Source organism: Carcharhinus amblyrhynchos, chromosome 12 (genome assembly GCF_965287045.1).
Source record: "Carcharhinus amblyrhynchos chromosome 12, sCarAmb.v2.hapA, whole genome shotgun sequence".
Classification (NCBI taxonomy): Eukaryota; Metazoa; Chordata; class Chondrichthyes; order Carcharhiniformes; family Carcharhinidae; genus Carcharhinus; species Carcharhinus amblyrhynchos.
In genome coordinates, this window is record NC_137335.1 from 14,343,287 (window position 1) to 14,367,600 (window position 24,314).

At 44.5% G+C, this 24,314-nt stretch overlaps 2 protein-coding genes across 2 annotated transcripts in view; one reads left to right on the top strand and one right to left on the bottom strand.

The window, feature by feature from the left end:
• bud23 (BUD23 rRNA methyltransferase and ribosome maturation factor) overlaps positions 1-13,628 on the top strand; it is a 35,382-nt gene extending 21,754 nt beyond the window's left edge. The window contains exons 9-12 of the mRNA XM_080200086.1: positions 1,458-1,503; positions 4,794-4,852; positions 9,918-10,007; positions 10,977-13,628. Of these exons, the coding sequence (XP_080056212.1) occupies positions 1,458-1,503; positions 4,794-4,852; positions 9,918-10,007; positions 10,977-11,031 (250 nt within the window). The 3' untranslated portion in view covers positions 11,032-13,628. The remainder of the gene's footprint in view (positions 1-1,457; positions 1,504-4,793; positions 4,853-9,917; positions 10,008-10,976) is intronic.
• A 556-nt stretch (positions 13,629-14,184) lies between these two features.
• The window catches only part of rnaset2 (ribonuclease T2), a 28,704-nt gene continuing 18,574 nt past the window's right edge, over positions 14,185-24,314 (bottom strand). Inside the window, exons 6-10 of the mRNA XM_080200087.1 lie at positions 20,825-20,889; positions 18,802-18,915; positions 17,625-17,670; positions 17,448-17,522; positions 14,185-16,427 (exon numbers count right to left, since the gene is read on the bottom strand). Of these exons, the coding sequence (XP_080056213.1) occupies positions 16,215-16,427; positions 17,448-17,522; positions 17,625-17,670; positions 18,802-18,915; positions 20,825-20,889 (513 nt within the window). The 3' untranslated portion in view covers positions 14,185-16,214. The remainder of the gene's footprint in view (positions 16,428-17,447; positions 17,523-17,624; positions 17,671-18,801; positions 18,916-20,824; positions 20,890-24,314) is intronic.

The window sequence follows — 24,314 nt, forward strand, 5'->3', positions numbered from 1 at the left end:
CTATAAATTCTCTCCACAGTTTGTGGCATGTTGTAGACCTGCTAACCCATCACTGTGCATTTATTATCACAGTAATGGTTGGCCCTGCAGCAAAGTTATGAACCCTCTGTCCCTAGATCTTGTCATTTTCATCTCATAAGTTCATAAGATATAGGAGCAGAATTAGTCAATCCAGTCCATCATTTGATCACAGCTGATATGCTCCAAAGCCCATTTTCCTGCCTTCTCCCCATAACCCTTCAATCCACTGCAGTTAAAAATCTGTCACACTCCTCTTCAAATTTACTCACTGTCCCAGCATCCACTGCACTTTGGGCTTGCGAATTCCACAAATTCACAGTCCTTTAGGGGAAGTAGTTTTCTCCTCAACTGTTTTAAATTTGCTACCCCTTATCTTAAGACTCTGACCTCTCATCCTAGAATGCTCCACCAGCAGAAGCATGCGCTCCATGTCTATTTTATCCATACCTTTTATCATTGTGTATGCCTTAATTTGATATCCCCTCATTCCTTAAAATTCCAAAGAATATTGGCCTAAACAGTTCAATCCCTTTTTCATACAACAAATTCCTCATCTCTGGAATCAATCTAGTGAACCTCCTCTGAACTGTCTCCAATGCCACAACATCTTGCCTCAAATAAGGGTACCAAAACTGCGCATTACTCCAGGTGCAGGAATTAGTGATGCAGTGATGTTCAAAGTGGGTTCTACAATGTGGGAAGCTGCCCCTTATCCCTCCTTTTATTGATTACTCTGTAGATTCCTGTTCCTAAGAGAACTCGGTGGGGAAAAACACTTGGATGTTCAAAGTGGGTTCTACAATGTGGGAAGCTGCCCCTTATCCCTCCCTTTATTGATTACTCTGTAGATTCCTGTTCCTCAGAGAACTCGGTGGGGAAAAACACTTGGAGTAAAGATGAGAGTAACATAGGTGTGATACAAGAGTGCATTGACAATAGAGCAAGGTACTCTGGGGATTGGGGTTGGGGGTACAAAAGTCTTGGGTTTATTCTGTAACAATGCAAGATGGGGGGTAGACTATGGCATAGTGGTAAAGTCACTGGACCAGTAATCCAGATGCCCAGGTTAATGCTCTGGGGACATGAGTTCAAATCCCACCATGGCTGCTGGTGGAATTTAAATTCACATCTGGAATTTTAAAAAGTAACAAAGCGGTTGTCGATGATTGTGAAAACCCATCTGGTTCACTAATGGAGTTCCTCCCTGCCTGGTCCGCATGCAACTCCAGATCTGCAGCGAGACTAACCTCTCAAATGGCCTAGCAAGCCACTCAGTTCAGGGGCATTTAGGGATGGGCCCCAAATGCTGGCACTGCCACCAACTCCCACACGCCACGGAAGATTAAATGAATGATGTGGCTGCAAAATGCTCTGGGGCATCATAAATCTTCTCTGTAAATTGCCCATGTGAGTTCTAATTATCCTTTCTTTCTCAGATTCTTCTTGTGTTTATTTGCTGGAGTCACTGGAAAGCTGCCAGTGGTAAGTCTTATTTCATTTTCATTGTGCTGTTGGAGGCTGCTCCCTGTTTCTTGTGCTCATGCTGGCTCCATAGTGAGCAATGTTTTTATTTTCAGCTAAATCTGACCGAGTTGTGTACACACAAGTCTCTATTCACTCTTTTGTCTTGACTCTGGCTGCAAATATTTAAAATGGAGTAGCGTAGATGGTTGGATTAGAGATTGTAACATGAGTCAGAGAGGCCTCTGGGATACTCAGGAGTTCAACTTCATTGCAAATTGATCAAGAGAAAATACTTCCAGGTTCACAAATGAGTGAGCCGTAAACTCTTTGGCCATAAAACAAGTAGTGACCTAAATAATTGGTTAAGTGATAGTGACCTCTTCAATCACACTGTTTAGCAGTGGAGTCTGCCTTTTAAAACTTAGGGCTCACAGTGCCAGCGACCCAGGTTCGATTCTTGGCTTAGGTCAATCTCTGTGTGGAGTTTGCACGTTCTCCCCATGTCTGCGTGGGTTTCCTCTAAGTGCTCTGGATTCCTCCAGAGATGTGCAGGTTAGGTGGATTGGCCATGATAAATTGCCCTATAGTGTCAGGGGGACTAGCTAGGGTAAGTGCATGGGGTTATGGGGATAGAGATTGGGTGGGATTGTGGTTGGTGCAGATGTGATGGGCCGAATGGCCGCCTCCTGTACTGTAGGGATTCTATGATGTTTTTCCTTGAAAATGGTTAATGTTATAAATGGTGTGGTTACAAGAAGTGAAATGGAAATGTGAAATATCACAAATTATTGGAAATTCACACTAGGTTGTTCAGTATCCCTGAAGAGGATAGTTAAGGTGGAATGTTTTGGTTATAGACAAGGTCACACCTAACATGTCAACCCATCTGTTCAGGGATTGTGAGGCCCTGCTGTATATTTCCCTGTTTTTGTCCTGTGAAAGTTACTCTAAACTTCCTGCTGAAGATGGCTCAATGTCGTTCAGCAGGTGCTCTGCTGTTTAAACGCACGTGACTTTGAGTCTTTACCAGCTGTCTGTGATGCTGTTTATTTTTGGGTAAGGGCTGTTTTTTTAAAATTCTGAGTTCCATACTTGACAAGCTCTGCTTCTATAGGACCGGTAAGATCGCAAAGGCGATTCCGATTCTTTGTAAATCACAGATTTGTTGCAGGGGGCCCTTTGGCCCGTCGTGTCTGCACTGGCTCTCCGAATGAACAATTCACTTAGTGCAGTTCTACCCCTGCACATTCGTCTTTTTCAGATAACAGTCTAACTCCCTTTTGAATGCTTCAATTGAACCTGCCTTCGCCACATGCTTAGGCAGTGCGTTCTAGTCCCTAACCGTTCACTGTGTGAAAAAGTTTTTTCTCACATTGTCTATGTTTCTCTCGCCAGTTTGTGCCCCCTCGTTCTCGCTGATGAGTTTAAACCATGTTAAGAGCTGGAATAGAGTCAATATCAGACAGCTGTTCCCTTGCCAGAGAATAGTGAGCCTCTGGAATGCTTTTCTGACTGCTGCTGATTCTCTGCCGAGAGGAGGAAGCTAATCTTGACTAAGACAGTGATCATGCCATATTTACTGAGGTACTATTAATACACAATTTTAAAGTTTATTTAGTAGTCACAAGTAGGCTTACATCAACACTACAATGAAGTTACTGTGAAAATCTCCTAGTTGCCACACTCAGACATCTGTTTGGGTACACTGAGGGAGAATTTAGCATGGTCAGTGTACCTAACCTGCCCATCTTTTGGAGTGTGGGAGGAAACCCACATAGACACAGGAAGAATATGCAGACTCCGCACATACAGTGACCCAAGCCTGGAATCAAACCTGGGTCCCTGACGCCATTAAGCAGCAATGCTGACCACTGTGCCACCATGCTGCCTGTCACAGTAATTACAGTAATCTGTTTTCTTTCTCTTTTACCATCTTTTCTCTCCTGAAGAACGTAACTCCATCTGTTATTCAATGGATGCTAGCTAACCTTCCGTGCCTCTGCCAAGTGTTCGTAACTTACACGATTACTGATCACAAACGAGATTAAACTTTTCCTTAACCAAGCATGCGCACACACACGCGCGCACGCGCACACACTCACACACACACACAAACACACACACACACACACACACATATACACAGGCTAGCACTTCCCAGAAGGGTCATTGGATGAGGAACATGGTGTCAGACCACACTGCCTCTGAAAGCCTGATGATGTTATAAACAGCAAGCCAAAGCCTGCCTGAACCCAGTGAGTTTTACAACGTTAGGGAATCTATGTCCATATAAATTTTCAGAAAATACTTTTCAGCTAGGGGCGATGGCCTAGTGGTATTATTGCTAGACTATTAATCCAGAATCTCAGTTAAAGTTCTGGGGACCTGGGTTCGAAAGCTGCCACGGCAGATGGTGGAATCTGAATTCAATTTTTTTTAAAAATCTGGAATTAAGAATCCACTGATGACCATGAAACCATTGTCGATTGTCAGAAAAACCCATCTGGTTCTCTAATGTCCCTTAGGAAAGGAAATCTGCCGACCTTAGTCAGTCCGGCCTACATGCGACTCCAGAGCCACAGCAACTGCCCTCTGAAATGGCCCAGCAAGCCATTCAGCCAGACGAGGGCAACTAGGGATGGGCAACAAATGCTGGCCAGCCAGCGACACCCTTGTCACACAAATGAATTTTTTAAAAACTGACATTTTATCCGGGTTAAAGGTATAAATAAGATGGAGGACAAACTTCAAGCTCTCTATTCACATGAAATGTAAATTCTGCACTTTGTTGGACATAAATGCTCAATTCCTTCTTATAGACTGATGGGCTGAGTTTGTGTTAAAACAAGTGACAACCAATTTTACGTTTGCTTATAGTGTTTGTCTTGTGATCTTAAAAACCTGAGCGCAAAGAACCCCGTTTCGTACACGTAATTGTACATTTTTTTTCCAAAAATGAAAACAAATGGTTTTATCATTTATAAAATATTTTCTGTTGTCATTGTGTGACCATTTCTTTCCATTTAGACTCTGGGATTTAAATAATCCGGTTAAATAATGGCATTGACAGATTTACTCTTACTCTCTCTCGACTGTAATTTTGACCTCTCCCCATTGTTGTATTTGCATTTTGGCTTTCTTCTCTGCCCTTTCCTTCTGTCAAGTGCCTCTTCTCACTCCCTTCCTTCTACCACTTTGTTTTGTGCAGGTCCATATGTTCATGAGTTTCAGTGCTTCCTCTGTCTTGAGACTGAGTTTGAATTTGTTGAATGTTATATTTTGTGCCCCCCCTCCTCCCCTCTGTTTAGGGCCTCGGAACACAGCAGGTGGAGCAAATGACAGGCCACGCACAGTTCACAAATACCAGGTAAGGAGTGTTTACATGTGGGGAGTCCAAAACTGAAGGTCAAAAAATACATGATAGCCACTAATAAACCCAGTAGTTACTGAGGTAAAACTCCTTGTGTGGTGAGAAAGTGGAACTGGCTACCTCAGAGTATTTGAGATTAAGAAGATAAAAGTGTGGAAGGGGAAGCTGGATAAATATAAGGAAGGAAATAAAAGGATGTGGTGATAGGGTGCGGTGAAGTTAGTTGAGAGGAGGTTTGTGTGGAGCCATGAAGTCCAGCACAGGCCTTTTTTTTGAATGAATGGTCTATTTCTGTTCTGTCAAATTCTATTCGACTCATCTGTAACAGGGAAACAATCAAATTGGCTGGGAAGTCTATTCCGCCCCAGTTCTCTGCCCAGTTAAAACCCCAGAGCGAAGGTGGTGTTGACTTAATAATAGGAGTGTCACTCTCTTAAAAGCTGAAGGTGATAAAATGCCTCGCTGTGTTAATGGAGGAGTTCACTTTTAATTGAAATAGTCGGCAGGTCTGTGGAAAACTAGATGTGCAATTTTGAAAATATTCCTTGGATGTGGGATGGGCTCTCCCAGTAAAAAGTTCAACTGACTGGGGATGTAGAGCTGACCCGTGGAAAATGTCTGTCCCTAACAGGCGCCACATCATGACTCTTACACTGATTCCCTGTCTCAATAATGTTGTGAAATAGAAAGTTTTGAACATAGCAATTGTCAGTATTGGGTATTTTTTTAAAAAAGTATTTAGTTACTCACAATTATTTCTTGCAACTTGACAAAGCAAAAGGAAAACTATTTAATCCAGGGCGGCGCAGTGGTTAGCATGGCTGCTGCACAGCATCAGGGACCCAGGTTCGATTCCCAGCTTGGGTCACTATCTGTGCGGAATCTGCACTTTCTTCTCGCATCAGTGTGGGTTTCCTCCGGGTACTTCAGTTTCATCCCACGGTCTGATAGACATGTTGGTTAGGTGCATTGGCTGTGCTAAATTCTCCTCAGTGTACCTGAACAGGACGCTAGAGTAGCAACTAGGGGATTTTCACAGTAACTTTGTTGCAGGGTTAATGTAAGATTACTTCTGACACTAATAACTAAACTTTTTTTTAATCCATGACTGCCCAGTCTTACAAGTTGCATGTCACAAGGAATATAGAATTCCCATTACAGCCTCTCGGGTTGTTGCATGCCCAGTGTGACGTAGAGACCAAAGAGGTTCCAGCCTCTTCTTGCCCCTTGTTTGAGCTGTGCAAAACCATCTGTATCCTGCCCTATTGAAGGAGAAAATGAACTGAAGGTTTTAACTCGTCAATATCCAGTGACTGTATATATGCGCTCCCTGGCCTGTTTTGATTTAGCAAGTTATTGTGTTAATCTTTCAATGTATGTAAAATCTATGTTTCAGAGAAGATTGTGCACAGTATTCTAATCTTTGTAGATGTTAATATATGGATTTGGTGATTGTTTTCTGATTGCCCAGGTCCCTCAGAATAAAGCAGGGAGGGGGTACAGTCTCCTCCTGCCTGTCACTGAGAGACCCATAGTAACAGAGGGACATCGATGTGACAGCCCTGAGCTGCTGGCTGCTGTATTTTCCTGCCTCTTACAATTTGGGAACTTGATGCTGGAGGGGTAAAATAAATGTGAAGTTGCCCCTTGGTGGTGCAGTTAGAATTTCCTGGCTGACCATTGTGAGTATACATCAGGGTGGGGACTAGAGGGGTTTATAGAGAAGAGCCCCCACCACCTCAAGGCAACTAAAGGTTTGACGGCATCACCCCCATCCAGAAAGAAAATTTCACTTACTATCCACACATCCTGAAGCCAAACAAAAGGGCCCAGGTTGGATCACAGAGGGTAGAAAGAGTAGGTGTTAGTGGGGCTGAAATGGGGGCTTGCTCCAGGCAGCCCCCCCCCCCCCCCCCCCCAGGCTGCTTCCCCATACTCATTCTGGGATCATTTCATCCAAAGTGAGATGGGACAACATCATCTGACACTTATGGTCTGCTTTGCATCGGGCCTGATTCCTAAGTAGATCAAGAAACTCAAGCATGGTCTAAAGGGCTCCTAATTTGCTGTCACCCATTTCACGTATTTGTTGAAGATCGGTTTCAGTCCTCGATCTCTGGGCTCGCTGCATAGATAAATTACCAGGAAGGGGGACTATTCTCCAATTGAATTGATGCGTTCGGGGGAGAAAATAGGAGTGGTGGGGAGGAGAGAACAAACTGTGTGGGATGGCTAATTGCACTGATGGGTTATGTGATATGTCCCTCTGAGTTGAGGAGGTCCTGAGTCAGATTAGTTGTTCGGAGCAAGGAAATAGTATGTGAAATGATAAATAAAGTGGTGAAGAAGGCATTCAGCCTACTTGATTTCATTGGTCAGAACATTGAATACAGGAGTTGGTACATCTGGTTGGAGTTGTAGAAGACATTGGTAAGGCCACACTTGGAATATTGTGTACAGTTCTGGTCACCCTATTATAGAAAGAATATTATTGAACTAGAAAGAATGCAGAAAAGATTTACTAGGATGCTACTGGGACTTGATGATTTGAGTTATAAGGAGAGACTGGATAGACTGGGACCTTTTTCTCTCGAGCGTAGGAGGCTGAGGGGTGATCTTATAGAAGCCTATAAAATAATGATGGGCATAAATCAGCTAGATAGTCACTATCTTTTCCCAAAGATAGGGGAATCTAAAACTAGAGGGCATAGGGTTTAAGGAGATACAAAAGGAGCCAGAGGGGCAATTTTTTCACACACGGTGGTAAGTGTCTGGAATGAACAGCCAGAGGTGGTAGTAGAAGCGGGTGCAATTTTGTCTCTTAAAAAGCATATAGACAGTTACATGGGTAAGATGGGAATAGAGGGATAGGGCCAAATGCAGATGATTGGGACTAGCTTAGTGGTTAAACAAAAAGGGGTGGCACAGACAAGTTGGGCCAAAGGGCCTGTTTCCATGCTGTAAACCTCTATGACTCTATAACACATTGTTCCTGGAGTGGGAAGTGGGCAGGAGAATAGTCGGATTTTCCTTGTCCAGTCATTGTACAGGAATCTCTACTGGGAAAGTGATTGTTAAACGGGGATAATATTGGATTGCAATATGATCTGTCGTAATGGTTAAGTATTCTGCAGACATGGCTCCCGTGTAAATGGTGGATTTGTGGTTGGTAAGAAGTCTAGGTGAGTGCATTAATGAAGGGCCATCTATACTCGTGGACCATGTCCCACAGCCACCCCTCCAGCACAGATCAGTGCTTTCAGCTTAGTTGAAAGCAAGTCCAGGAACCCACAGAAGCATTGTGAAAAGTACACTCCTGGATTTAGATCTGAATCAATGTAGTGGTTGTATCCATAATAAAAACAGAAAATGCTGGATAAGTTCAGCAGGTCCAGCAGCATCTCTGGAGAGAGAAACAGAGTTAACATTTCGAGTCTGTATAGAACTGAAGAAGGGTAGAACTGTAATGGATTATTTCTTAAAAATGGAGGAGTTAGTAAGAAGTCTCACAACATCAGGTTAAAGTCCAACAGGTTTATTTGGAATTGGGAGCTTTCAGAGCGCTGCTCCTTCCTCACCTTCCTCCACATCGAGGAGGAGTTGTGCAGAATGGAATGTCAGGGATAGGTTGGAGTTGAGAAGAGATTGATAAAGATGTCATGGGCACAAGACAAAAGGGAGTGTTAATGGTGGCATTAAAGATACTGATAATGGTGTAAAGACAAGATAGCGCATACCAACAGCTTCTCCCTACTGTCATCAGACTATGAATGGGTTCTTTTCTATATTAAACTGATCCTTTCCTTCACCCTATCTGTAGCTGCAACACTCTGTTCTGCACCCTATTCTTTTCCTTTTCCTGCATGTACTCTATGAACGGTATGCTTTGTCTATATAGCGTGCAGGAAACCATAATGTTGTAGGTAAAATAATACCTCTGAGACTGTTAGTGCAGCCCCAGAGTTAATCAGGAATTACAGTCCTGCAGTCAGGACACAGGAAACCCCTTCAGCAGCAGTATCGGCATCCCTGTCTTTGAAGTTACTTGTGCGATCGTGACTGTCCCAGCAGGACTCTTCCTGTTAAAAGCCGGTATCGCGATCTACCATCAGCAGCTGTCAAAAGCTGGTATCGTAAACTACTGTCTGTGTAACAATGTCCCACAGTCACATTAGACTCTGTCTTCATACAAATGAGAGTTAAAGCATGTAAGACAGGAACAAATAACTTATATTAATGCCTGGAACAGTATAAGCTAAAGAAGATCAGTCATAATGAAGGGTTATGTTTGTGACATATTCTAGGTAAAAATCCATTAACCCTTTCCCTTCAGGTACAAAATACATTCACCTTTTCCCTACTTCACATACCACTGCATCCCAGTGCACGTGAAATCAAAACAAAGGTTCACTGGGAGCAAAACCTGATAACAAGTGACAGGTGGCCTTGTGGGCAGGGGGAGTGTTTGCACTGGAATAAATCAAGGAAACAAAAACAGGCGGGTGAAAATGGAAGAGAAAGTTCACGATCTAGTGGCTGTACTCAACAATGTCCCCAGGTTCTATAAATCCAGTAAGGTTCCTGTGACTGACCATCTATATCCATCCATATGTGAAATGTGCACATGCAAACATTAATCGCGGAGACAGTCAAGTTTCTCTGTAATACACAAGTGCTCAAGTTGATTCTTGTTGTCTCAAGTTGGTAAGAGCAGCACTTCTCAAAGTGGCTGTCAACAGAGCCCGTGGGGCCGTGCCTTTGTCCCTGCGGCGAGGGCGCATGGAAGAGGAGTGAAGGATTAGTCACGTTTCCATTTCCAGCAGTCTGCTGGAGAACTCTAATTCCGTTTCGTCCTTCCAACAAAATTCATGACATAGCACGTTGGAGAAACAAAAGCTCATCGTCAGGCAGGTCGAAACCTGGGCCAGGGAGATCATTAGAGGCCTTAAATTCAAATAGGTAAGTAACAAAGCTTTGTAAAGAGTAAATCCGTGAAGCCTGGGCTGGGTAATATCAGCATCCATTCGTTATCTGAACTAATGCTACTGTTTCCTGTCTGCAGGTTGAGATTTAAAAACTTGAAAGGGAAGCCTGTAAAGAAAAGCAGGGATTGGATTCTGGAGAAGAAGGAGCGTCAGAGGCGTCAGGGAAGGTGAGGGAAGTCAGTGGGGAGAGGAGGGGTGGTGGAAGCAGGAGTGGGTCTTGGTGCTTACTGTGCATAACGAGAAATCTCAAAGTGGTGGACATGTTATCTCTCAGCTTTTCTCTCGAGCTGTTCAGTGTGCTGAAGGTGTGTACACCCATGCGGCATGGTTCCTATATGAAATGAGATTCCCACCCTGGCAATATACATCATTCCGTTTGTCTGTCACTGCGAGTACACCACTCCATCCCGAAATGATGGCATTGTTCCTTTGGGATGTGGAGTGAAAATAGGGAAAGATTTTTCCCAGTAAATCAGAAGCCTCTCTATTCCCTTTCACAAAAAATTCCTTGACCTCGACTGTCATCGTCAGTGTAGTGGTGGAACAGGATGGAATTCTTCCCTGGAATAAAATGGAAGATACCGCTATCCTTGACTCGGTCACCATGCTAAAGGGAGCATTGGTCTGTTCTCTCTCTCACTCACACACACACACACTCACACACACACACTCTCTCTCTTTCTCTCCTGAAATCGTTCAGATTACAGCATGGAGGGAGGCCATTTGGCCCATCGTTATTCTGCACATGCTCATTCCAACTATTCCTGCCCTTTCCTCAACTTTGCAAATGAACAATGTGTTTGATGTCACTTCAAGTATTTAACAATCCACTTGGAAATAAATCGGAGAGGAATTGTGAACGTTTTATCCAATGATGTACAGAATTGGTCATGCTAAATTGCCCCCTTTTTCCTCAAGATGTGTAGGTTAGGGGGATTGGGGGGTAAATATATGGGATTATGGGAATAGAGCCAGGGTGGGATTCTTTGTCAGAGAGTCGGTGCAGACTCAATGGGCCCAATGGCCTCCTCCTGCACTGTATGGATTCTATGATTCTATATAGGGTGCAGTTTAAAGGTTGATGCTGACAACTGGTGCACAGATTTTTAATTCTTCTCCCCTCTCCTCCCTCCCAGGACTGTTCGAAATGACACAAAGTACACGGGCAGGAAGAGGAAGGTCCGTTTTTAAAGTGAAAATGTTCTTGGCTCGGAGAGTTTCACCTTGGTGGAAGTACCTGCAAGATATCCCGAGGCTGAAGATAGCCCCGATATTCCCAGCAACGCTGCCGTAATGTTACATTCACAATCCTGTGGTCAGTGGCCACATCAAACCCGTACCAGGACTGAGCTTTCCATGTCTGACAAGTGCCTTGCTGGTTTTGTGAACAGTAAACAGTGTAAATGGAATTGCCTCGTCCTCCTGTGTCCTCGTTGCTGCTCCCTTTTGTGACTTTTCTGAATTTGGAGTGTTCTATGTTGTCCATTCCTTGACCACAGCTTGAACACGGAGTGCTGGGTATAATATCACACCCTTTTGTGAACAGATCATGAACTTAGTACAGGAAAAAGGGGTCAGTGCCTTTGAATTCTGTTTTTAAATAGTGTGAGATTGCAGAAGACGACTGATCAAAACTCACTGCTGCCGCTTTAATAAATTATGAAGGATGTCAATGTCTAGAAAGGACACTTGTACTGATAACCTGCAGTTATGAGTTGGATAGTCAACTAGGCAGTTGAACAATTGAATCTATTATGTGAAGTATCTATTGTGGGGAATTTTGGCAAATTATTTTACAAGTTTCTTCTCGATCCTAATACAGTCTTCTGTTAATCAGAGAATTCCCACAGTGCAGAAAACCATTCAGCCCGTTGAGCCTGCACCAAGAACAATCTCATCCAGGCTCTGTCCCCATAATCCCACATATTTACCCTGCTAATCCCTCTGACACTAAAGGACAATTTCCCATGGCCAATCCACCTAACCCACATGTCTTTGGGCTGTGGGAGGAAACCCATGCAGATAGGGGGAGAGATGTGTAAACTCCATACAGTCACCCGAAGCCAGAATTGAACCTCGGTCCTTGATTCTGAGGCAACGGTGCTAACTACTGTGCTGCCCTGTTTTAATGAGTCCCATTAAACTGTGGTGTGCTGATTGCTTTATGGGGCATTTACTGTCTCAGACTTGAACTGAAGCACAGTCCAGATTTACCAAAGCCAGGTTAATAGAATGAGGCCATTCAGCCTTTCACTTCTGCTGTGGCATTCAATAAGATCATGATGAATCTAACTCAACTCCCCACCATGGTTAGCACTCACTTTGCAGCCTTTTTCCCACCTAGCTTTGTAGTGTCAGCAAACTTTTCATTCCTTTGTCTATGGATACAGGTGGTAACTAGCTTGATCCTGAGCATTGATCCTTGTACCTACAGTCTTTTGTCTGTTAAATAATCCTCAATCTATGTTACCTCTAGTTCCATGAGTGGTTAAATTTAATGTGCAATAGTTCTTCTACAGTCCTCTAGCAAAGCTTTTTGCAAATCGAAGCACTACCACCACAGGCTCCCCCTTGTCCTGTTACTTACAACTCAAAGCTAATGATTTACTAAACAACGCCAATCCTGCTGACCCTGTCCACTTGTACCTAATATAGATTCTAATGTTTTACTTACAACTTTCCAGTTCGCTGGCCCCTAGCTCACCACTTTCTCCCTTTTTGAAGAGCAGGGTTGAGTTTGTTACCTCCCTGTCAGCAGGGAGAGTTTGGAAAATCTAGGGAATTTTGGAAGGTGAAAACCCCGCGCAGTGTCACTGAGACAGCTGTGTGATATCAATTACTGCTATGGCTTCTGTTCCTCTACTTATTCAGAAACCTGTGACATCTGATCAGCTTCCCTTGAGTTTGAGTTCTCTTGGGGAGAAGATTTAGTGGAGAATGATGCCATTGTGATAATTTGGGATAAGCCAACTATCCTCTACTGTGCAGCACAGTAGTTAGTACTGCTGCCTCACAGTGTCAGGGACCCAGGTTCAATTCTAGCCTCAAGTAATTGTGTGTGAAGTTTGTACATTCTCCACCACCCCCCTCTCCTGTGTCTGCGTGGCATTCATTGATAGGCTATGCTAAATTGATTCTTGGTGTCAGGGGGATTAGCAGGGTAGATATGTGGGCCTAGGTGTGATTGTTCTTGGTGCAGACTCAATGCACTGTAGGGAATCTATAATTCTGCTGTGTGGAACAATCAGCCATGAAGCAATGGTCTGCTGTCCTCTTGATAAGTTCCTGTTGAAATGAATACCATACTTGTTTAAACAGCAGGGACAAGATAACCTGTAGATCACAAAGCTGTGCCGCCTGCATGATGGATTGGATTGCTATTATCAAAGCCAAACTGTTTAACAAGCTGCTTTGACAAGAACCGTGCAACTGTCTTAGATCACAGTGGCATCTTACTGAACAGTTCAGAATCTGTACTAATTTGGACAGTTGCCCAAAGTAACTTGTGTGGCAGAATATACAAGACATGGTCAGGAATAACAATCTTCAACGCCATTCATGGTTTACTAGCAGACAAACCTACGCTATCTGGAACTTCCACAATCAGATCACACACTTAAAACTTGCGTTATAGCTGCCTCCAAAAATCATCCCAGGTTTCACCATGGCAGCAGCACAGGGTGGTTGGCAATGAATTCTTTTATTCAACATCCAAAGTGCTGGTGTAGGAGAGCTCCCTTCCATTGCCATTGTGGTTTGATTTTAACAACAGTACACAAAAAATAGTAAAAATACAGCCAGTTCCAGTCTCTTAGATGTGTAATATAAGGGTTTCACTGTATAATTCATCTTCCTTCAGAGCACATTTATTACCCATCCTACTTGTGGGCTCTGTGGTTTGCACTGTTACCTCACAGTGCCTTGGATAACTGTGTCTAATTTGCACATTTTCCCCATGTCTGCATGGGTTTCCTCCCACACTCTAAAGATGTGTGGATTAGGTGGATTGACTGTGCTAAATTGCCCCTTAGTGTCAGGGGGGACATTAACAGGGTAGATATGTGGGGTTATAGGGATCAGGCCTGGCTGGGACTGTTGCTGGTAGTCTCACTAGGCCGAATGATCTGCTTCAGCACTTTGGGTTTTATAGAATCATGGAATCCCTAATATTTTTGGACTAAAAACTTTTTGATGCAAATCTTTCCTGATCTCATCAATGACTGACCATCCATTTTCTTAAACAATAATAGCCTAAAAGACAAGTTCAAGGCAAGATCTTAACTGAGGAATTGTGAAATCATCCACCTCTGTAATGACCTCAATTTAAAAATGCACTCAGGACGGTTATTTTAGAAGAACTCTTTAATGATTTATTGAATTCATTGTCAATATTTGCATGAAATGTTACCCACGTCAGAAGGAAGTACCCTTTATCTGGAAACTGCAGTAGTGAGATTATACCTGAGCCTTTGCTTTTGGCAAAACAAGTAAACAAAACAAACCAAACTGAACAACCAAGTAAAAGGGGCATCCCCTTAAAAGGGAAGAGGGTAACCACCCAAAAAAAAAACTTTATGCTTAAGGAAACTAAAATGTGATTAAAAGGGTCAATAACACTGGCGACATGGTGGCAAAATAGTTAGCACTGCTGCCTCACAGCACCAGGGGGCCAAGTTCAATTCTGGCCTTAGGTCACTGTGTGAAGTTTGCACAATTCTCCCTCTGTGTGGGTTTCCTCTGGGTGCTCTGGCTGCCTCCCACCATCCAAAGATAGGTGGGTTAGGTTGATTGGCTATGCTGAATTGCCCCTTAGTGTCAGGGGGACTAGCTAGGATAAATATGCAGGGTTATGGGGATAGGGCCTGGGTGGGATTGTGGTCTGTGCAGATGGGTCAAATGGCATCCATCTGCACTGTCGGGATTTGAATACACCCCACCAAGGTGGGAGGATTTAATTATTCGGTAGAAAAGTTATTTGAAAGCTTTAAAACTGATCTTAGCTCTCCAAGAGTGGAACTATCACAGTGGTGATGGATGATTTTGACTCCTGAGACTGAGGTAGGTACACAAAGAAGCATTTCCTTCAAATACTTCCTAAACTAAGATTGACCAAAACAGCCACATGCACCACCAGCGAGTGTGAGAGAGAATTACTCTTGAGGTAAAGTGCACAGGAGCTGGATTGAATGCTGGGCCATGTGTGGGGCCCATGTGTTCACTAACCACCAGTTGTGAGGAAACTCCAGTTGTATGGCTTGGCACTTCCTTATGGGTAAGAGAATGACAGAGTGGCAGGTGAGGCGAAACAAGAGCAAAAATTGCTAAAGCTTTAAAGGCAAAAACCGGGCTGCATTTCCTCATCCTGATGAAACAAGATTTGTTTCCCTGTATTCAAGCACCAAGGTTGAATGCATTGCCAGTCCAAAGAAGGAAAATTACAGCACAGCAATAGGTCCTTCGGCCTCCCCCAACCATGTTGCCTGACTGAACAAAAGCCCTCTATTCCCATCCTATTCATGTATTTGTCAAGATGCCCCTTAAAATTCACTACCGTATCCGCTTCCATTACCTCCCCCTGCAGTGAGTTCCAGGCACCCACCACCCTCTTGTGTAAATAAACCTTGCCCTTCGTACCTGAAACCTATGTCCCCTAGTAATGGACTCTTCCACCCTGAGATAAAGCTTCTATCTACTCTGTCCATGCCCCTCAATTTTGTACACTTCTATCAGATCGCCCCTCAATCTCCATCGTTCCAGTGAGAACAAACTAAGTTTCTCCAGCCCCTCCTCACAGCTAATGCCCTCCATGCCAAGCAACATCCTGGCAAATCTTTTCTGTACCCCCTCCAAAGCCTCCACATCCAGCAATGTGGCAACTGGAATTGAATGCTATATTCCAAGGGCGGCCTAAGGTTCCACAAAGCTGCAATATGACTTGCCAAATTTTTAAACTCAATACCCTAGCCAACATCATGATAAAATTGGTGACTCTTTGACACACCAGTTAAAAAAAAGTCACCCACAATTAAAATAGGCTTACCTTTTAGATTGAGAGATAAAAGTTCAACTCCACAGTAATTTAGATAGATACAAACTACAAATCTATAAAAATCTTTTGGTTTCAGTAATGCTGCACATAAAACGTATTAGTGATTTTGGAAATGGTGTTTAAAACAAAAAAGGACATTAAATGCTAGAAAAATCACATTGGAGACATCTACTTGTCCTCATAGGATGATGTCTGACCCACTACATTGCCCACACTCTTGAACGTTAAAATGTGGCACTGTTCCCAAACTGACAGCTTATACTCTGCGTACAACACTGAAGACACCCATATTTTGCACTCTCCAGTGAGCTAGCGGCACAGAACATCACTGCGACCACTGCCTTCTCTCCTGCAGTCGTTTCACCGGAGGGTAATAGACTTCCTGGTCACGGTGACACACGGAAAAGTCTAAGTAGTTAGTGCGCTGTCTGTCATTCCCCGAGGCAAGTGAGTGAGGCATAGTTTCGGTGCAGTTGATCAGCTGAAAGTCTTTGGTGAAACAGAGTTCAATCTGGCCCAGTGTTTGCACCGCATTTTCCTACATTTGGGGAAGCAGAGGAACAAAACAACCATGTAAACAACTGAGCTCCAAGTGAGTCTCCTGCTTGCTAAAGCAAAAACAACCCAAAGTGTTTAAATCACACATTTATAATCAAGTAAAATCATTTCAAATCAACTTGCAAGCAAATTGTAGACTCAAATCTCAGAATTGCAAATCACCATTTAACCTCAATTCTCAGACTTGGGAGATTTAAACTTGCTGCAAACACCAAGTGATTCCTGTGTAATCTCACTCCCCTTGCAATCCTGTCAACCACTGCTGGTACTGGGATAATCCCTCAACACTAAATCAGTCGACACTAATCAGTCTTCGTATTGCATCAGTTTTACACAGGGCACCGTGGTGCGTTAGCACCGCTGCCTCACCGCACCAAGGACCTGGGTTCAATTCCCAGCTTGGGTCACTGTCTGTGCGGAGCCTGCACGCTCTCCCTGCGAGTTTCCTCTGGTGCTCCGGTTTCCTCCCACAGTCTGAAAGACGTGCTGGTTGGGTACGGTGGCCATGCTAAATTCCCCCTCAGTGCACCCGAACAGGCGACTAGGGGATTTTCACAGTAACTTCATTGCTGTGTTAATGTAAGCCGACTTGTGACATTAGTAAAAATAAGCTTTAAAACAGTGTAGGCTAGCTGGGTGGAACAGAATGCGGGCAGCACGGTGGCACAGTGGTTAGCACTGCTGCCTCTCAGCGCCAGGAAGTTGGGTTCAATTCCAGGCTTGGTGAGTTTGCACATTCTCCCCATGTCTGTGTGGGTTTCTTCCCACAGTCCATAGGCGTGCTGGTTAGGTGCATTGACCCATACAGGCGCCAGACTGTAACTGCATTGCAGTGTTAACGTAAGCCCCACTTATGACTAATAAACAAACTTCTGGCATACAGATTTTGGATTCGTAAACAGCAGCAAGGTAAATCATGGAGAAAGAAATATTGAAAATTTTAAGATCTTATAATTTACTTGAAATCAGGTTTAGATTGGGACTGGAAAGCATACGTTACCCCAGTCGGAGGGAGGCACTGAATCTTCGGTATCACCCGAAAGGACGTCAAGAGCGCATTTTCAATTTTCTCCAGCTAAATGTGAGAATGTTACCATCAGGATTGGAGCAAAAAGAGGAACAAAGCACAGCACAAATTCAAGATACTCTGAAGGATAAAACACCAGTGAATACTCACACTATAATAGCTGGACGATGGCAAAATACCAAACTTCACGAGAACACTGAATAAAAGTTAAAAAAAAAAACCCATCAATCTCTAGTCAACACATTGCTGATCTAATATAAATATCCTCGATCGTAGGATCCCTACAGTGCAGAAGGAGGCCATTCAGTCCATCGAGCCTGCACCGACCAACAGTCCCAGCCAGGCCCTATCCCCATAACCCCACCTTGCTAATCTCCCTGACACTAGGGGGCAATTTAGCATAGCCAGTCAGCCTAACACGCAAACTTTGGATCTAACCGAGTCAAAATATTAGGGTGGCACGGTGGTTAGCACTGCTGCTTTGCAGTGCCAGGGACCCGGGTTCAATTCCGGCCTTGGATCACTGTATGTGTGGAGTTTGCACCTTCTCTCCGTGCCTGCGTGGGTTTCCTCTGGGTGGTCTGGTTTCCTCCCACAATCCAAGATGTGCCGGTTCGGTTGACTGGTCAATTTAATATGGCCATAGTGTCAGGGGATTTGAGGGGTAAATACGTAGGGTTAATAAATGGGGTTAGGACCTGGGTGGGATTGTGGTCAGTGCAGACTCGATGGGCCGAATGGCCTCTTCCTGCACTGTAGGGAATCTGAGAGTAGAAATGACATTGAATATTAAATCTGGATCTACATATCTATATCTACATCTCTTGGACTGTGGGAGGAAACCGGAGCATGTGAAAGAAACCTTCATAGGCACAGGGTGAATGTGCAGACTCCATACAGACAGTCATCCAAGGTTGGAGTTGAACCCAAGTCCCTGGTACAGTGAGACAGCAGTACTCACTCACATGCCTCAAATTCTGCAGTACAAACAATTCTATCAGTCACAGCACCCGGAAGGTATTAGCCATGATCGAGTGGCAGAGCAGACGCAATGGGCCGAATGGTCTAATTCTGCTCCAATATATATCTTATGAACTTACAAGGAAAAGGACAGAAGTGTCAAGGACATGACCCAAAGTGCACAGATAGAACCAATGACGCCATTTGGTTATACCCATTGTAGGATTTTCCCCTCCGCTACGGACACTCCCGAGACTCGGGAGAAAAAACGTGAACCAAAATTCCAGCCAGGACTGCTTCAATGAGAAGAATTTGGCTGGAATCCGAAATCTATTTTAAAAAGAAAGGGTGGGGAGAGACTGGTTACCTGTTCAGGTTGATGTTATGGTACAGTTCCAGTGCTTTACTGAAATACTTCTTCTGCGTGTTTAAGGATTCCAGCGTAGCTGCACACGTGCCATGTTTCTGCCATTCGTGTTTCCTACATGGAGAGAGCGAGAGACCCACGGTGTTAGGTAGATGCGGTGAGTGGGAGCGATTCTACATCTCTACGCACTGCAGGCACCAAGGTTTCAATCCATCTTGTTGTTATTACTCTGCCAATGTTTCCGAGCTCAGGCCAAACTACATTTCCACATTTCTCTGTTCTCCACAATTCTAGATGCTACACAGCACAGCTTGGCTTCTGGTTGTCCTTTGATGGTGAACAGCTGCCCATCTCTCTCCTCCTCCTCCTCCTCCTCCTCCCCCGTAATTCCCCTTCTACAGTGCGGAAGGAGGCCATTGGCCCATAGGCACCAACTCTCTGACAAAGCATTTTACCCAGGCCCACTCTCCCGCCCTAACTCCACACATCCATCCCACTAATCTAACCTAACATACACCCCTTGGGACACTAAGAAGGTGGTGATGGCCTAAGTGGTCTTCTGCTCTGTCCACTCCAACACATCACTCAGTGATGCCCCAGTGTTTGCACTGAGGGGGTGCAGCTTTATCAGAGATGCCAGTGTCCTGATGGATCGTTAAGTAAAGACCCCTCCCCTCAGTTTGATTCCCATCCCCCCCCCGCCTTCCATAAACCATTTTGTTTGTCCAATCGATGGGGGAAAATGCAAGTGCCTGTGGTGCATGGATTTCCTGTAGCACATTTAGCACTGAGCCCTCGACAAGCATGGTTGGCACAATGGTTAGCACTACTGCCTAAAGCAGCAGGGACCCGGGTTCAATTCCAGCCTTGGGTCACTGTCTGCGTGGAATCTGCATGTTCTCCCCATGTCTGTGTGGGTTTTGTCTGGGTGCCCCAGTTTCCTCCCACAGTCCAAAGATATGTGGGTTAGGTGGACTTGCCATTTCTTTTCTATTCATTCATGGGATATGGGTATCACTGACTGGGCCAGCATTTGTTGCCCAGTCCTATAGTTACCCTTGAACTAGGTGGCTTGCTAGGCCATTTCAGAGGGCAGTTGAGAGGCAGCCACATTGCTGTGGCTCTGGAGTCACGTGTAGGCCAGACCAGGTAAGGACAGCAGATTTCCTTCCCTAAAGGACATTAGTGAACCAGATGGATTTTTCCGACAATGATTTCATGGTCATCAGCAGATTCTTAGTTCCAGATTTTTAAAATTGAATTCAAGTTCCACCATCTGCTGGGACGGGATTCGAATCCGGGTCCCCAGACCATTAGCTGAGTTTCTGGATTAATAGTCTAGTGATCATACCACTAGGCCATCACCTTCCCCCTTAGTGTCCCAACATGTGTATGTCAGGTTAGATTAGCGGGATGGATGTGTGAGGTTAGGGCGGGAGAGTGGGCCTGAGTAAGATGCTCTATCAGAGAGTTGGTGCAGACTCTATGAGCCAATGGCCTCCTTTTGTTCTGACAGGAGTCAGGACTTAAAAAAATTAACATGACAGAAAGCATACGTGGAGAATGGCTTCTCAGCCTGGCCCTGAATTGGATGTGAACAAAACCAAACACACACGCTAAAATCCAAAAATATATTTCAACCCTTATCTCATTATTCAAAGTGTCTTTCACATGCTATCTCCATCTAGAGAAACAATCCTTGCAGCTGCTGTTGAGGAACTGTTCGCCTGCATGGTGTACCCTTCAGGAGTGCAGCCAATTTTTCGATAACCCATCATGCCTCCTGATTCTACACGTAGTCAAGCCAGCTACAATTGTTCAGCTTTAGAGTTAGTTAATCCCTCCGGTCTAGCATTTAAATGTAACTGTGCGTAGACAGAAATATCTTAAAATGAACTCTCTGCATAGACTGAAACAAACAGGGCCAAGCATACACAGGAACCCTCAAGCAGCTAATGTTAAGTGTCCACTTGTGACTATTTTCTTGTGGTTTGTGATAAGAGTATGTTACAAAAGGACATACCAGAGCTGTGTACTGTTGGGATGGAGGACATCAGGCCACCACTTCTCTAATTGAGACAAAATAGCCTGCAAAAAAAGAAAAAAAAAAATCAGAAGCCAAAACCTCACTCTTCAGCCTGGGTGTGTACAGAGAACTCCGACTTTGGGTCAGATATGGGTTGCAAACAGGGGTGTGGGTTCAGAACAGTGGGGTAGTGTGTATGGTGTTACGCTGGAGCAGGAAGTTCAACAAGAGGGCAGATCGGGGAAGGGGGAGGTGGTCAGGGAGGAGAAGGATCTGTCACAACCAGGAGAATTGGGAAACAAAGAGCAGGAGGTATTGTAAATAAGAAGTTACTCTTTTCTTTGATTTTGTTTATAGAACGAATTTGTTTTAATTATTTAATTTACCAATGTAGGAATTTCCAAAATGTAAAGCACCCAACTTACTGGACAGTCTGATATTTTAATGTTTATTTTCTGGCGAGGAAGACCAGACATGGCCCAACTCCAGTTTTAATATTGATTCTTATTCAGGGTGGTATGCTGGTTAGCACTGCTGCCTCACAGCACCAAGGATCCAGGTTCAAATTCCTGGCTTGGGTCACTGTGCAGAGTCTGCACGTTCTACCCGTGTCTGCGTGGGTTTCCTCCGGGTGCTCCAGTTTCCTCCCACAGTCTAAGGATGTGCGGGTTAGGTTGATAGGCTATGCTAAATTGCCCCTGGTTTCAGGGGATTTAGCAGGGTAAATACATGAGGTTACAGGAATAAGGTGGGATTGTTGTCAGTGCAGCATCAATGGGCCTCCTTCTGTACTGTAGGGATTCTATGGTTCTTATAGGAACCAGCGTTTCTCAAAGTTGATTTTCAGGAATGTAGTCATAACTTTAAGTGAGGACTTACAGATCACATTAAATGTACTTCAGTGTTCAATCAAATTGAACACTGTATTGGATCGAATAGTGAATGCTAGCTTGTTTGACCAAGAGTCCCACATTATCAACACCAATACAGATACAGTTAAGTCTTCACTTAAAGTTGTGATTGCATTCCTGTGCACTCCCACCTGAAATAACTCGCAAATAAAATGCATCACTTGTTCAGGTCCCAGACCAGAGCCCCAAGGTATATTATGAAGCCAGATTAGGCCCCCACAATTTTCCATTTTGGCATAAATGTGAGGAAGGGATACTTCGCTCCAGGAGTAATTTGACTTGACAAATTAGGAATCTCTTTTATCAAGAGAAACTTCATCATAATAAGAACATAAGAAACAGGTGCAGGAGTAGGCCATCTAGCCCTTCGAGCCTGCCCCGCCATTCAATAAGATCATGGCTGATCTGTCGTGGCTCAGTTCCACTTTCCCACCCTCTCCCCGTAACCCTTAATCCCCTCTCTTATCAAAAACCCATCAACCCGCGTCTTAAAAATATTTAGCGAGGCAGCCTCCACCACTTCAACGGGCAGAGAACTCCAGAGATTCACCACCCTTTGAGTGAAGAAGTTCCTCCTCAACTCTGTTCTAAACCGCCCCCCCCTTTATCTTGAGGCTGTGCCCCCTAGTCCTACTATCCTTTCTGAGCAGGAAGAGTCTCTCCACCTCTATCCTATCCATCCCATTCATCATCTTATACGTCTCAATGAGATCTCCCCTCATTCTTCTAAACTCTAACGAGTACAAGCCTAGTTTATTCAGCCTCTCCTCATAGCTCAACCCCCTCAACTCCAGTATCAGCCTAGTAAACCTCCTCTGCACTCCCTCCAAGGCCAAAATATCTTTGCGCAGGTGCGGCGACCAAAACTGCACACAGTACTCCAGCTGCGGCCTCACCAATGCCCTATACAGCTGCAGCAAGACCTCCCTACTTTTATATTCAATCCCCCTCGCTATGAAGGCCAGCATCCCATTCGCCTTCCTGACCGCCTGCTGCAGTTTTTCGCCAGGTAAGTAATAATCCTTCCTACCATACCATTCCTGCACGCCGCACTTATTTGCGCGTTAACAGCCCGCCCCACCTCCAGATCATTATTCGGGGGCCTATAGACGACACCCACCAGCGTCTTCCTCCCTTTGCTGTTCCTAATCTCCACCCACAACGATTCCACTTTCTGCTCTTTGGCTCCAATATCATCCCTTGCTACCACCTTGATGCTATCCTTAATCAGCAGAGCTACGCCACCCCCTCTTTCCTCCTGCCTATCCTTCCTAAACACTTGATAGCCCTGTACATTCAGCTCCCAGTCCCTGTCACCTTGCAGCCACGTCTCTGTAATGGCCACCAGATCGTATCCATTTGTGCTGATCTGCGCCACCAGCTCATCCACTTTATTCCGAATGCTTCGTGCATTCAGATAAAGTGCTTTCATCCCAGCCTTCACCTGGACCCTATTTGCCGCAACGCCACCAACCATACTCACGCCCCCACTCCCTCTATTATTGGGACATCCTCGGCCTCTTCCCTTACCTGTACCCTATCCTTAACTTTAGACCTCGTAATGTCACCTACCCTCGCACGCTTCCCCCCCCCCCTCCAGTTAGTTTAAAGCCCTGTCTACAGTCCTCTTTACTCAATTTGCCAGCACTCTGGTCCCAGCACGGTTCAGACCAACCCCATCCCGCCCGAACAGGTCCCACCTACCCCAATACTGGTGCCAATGCCATAACACAGTTTAAGTATGACCTTCCTATTCATTCATAGGACATGGCATCTCTGGCCATCCAGCATTTATTGCCCATCCCTAGTTGCCTGAAACAGCTCAACTCTTAGCAGTTGAACAATCATTAAACATGATTGGGGTGACACAGTAGCACAGTGGTTAGCGCTGCTGCCTTACAGCGCCAGGAATCCGGTTTCAGGTCACTGTATGAGCGGAGTTTGCACATTCTCCCTGTGTCTGAGTGGGTTTCCTCCGGGTGCTCCAGTTTCCTCCCACAGTCCAAAGATGTGCAGCTTAGTTTGATTGGCTATGCTCAATTGACCCTAGTGTCAGGGAGATTAGAAGGGTAAATATGTGGGGTTCTGGGAATAGGGCCTGGTGGGATTTTGATTGATGTAGGCTGGATGGGCTGAATAGCATCCTTCTGCATTGTACGAATTCTACGGATTCTGTGAAAAGAAACAAGTCTTATGTCCAACTTATCATTATTTCAGTTCCAAATAAGCAACATTCTTCCTATACACTCAAATGTTACTTTAAATACAATTAGCAAACCCAGGCATGTTTGCTATAAATAGCTGTTAGAGAGACTTTGTAGAGAGAAACAGCAGACTTCTATTTCTAAACAGCTCCAGTCAGCAACTGAACTCTAAACTAAAACCACATAAAGCCTTGCTACAGGCTTAATTCCCCCATTCTTTAAAAAAAATTTCCGTTCCTTTAAGCATAAGAAACCCAGGGGAAATCTCCTTTTATTAAAAATAGTCCATTAGCTTCTACTTAATAAGAACATAAGAAATAGGAGCAGGAGTAGGCCATCTAGCCCTTCGAGCTTGCCCCGCCATTCAATAAG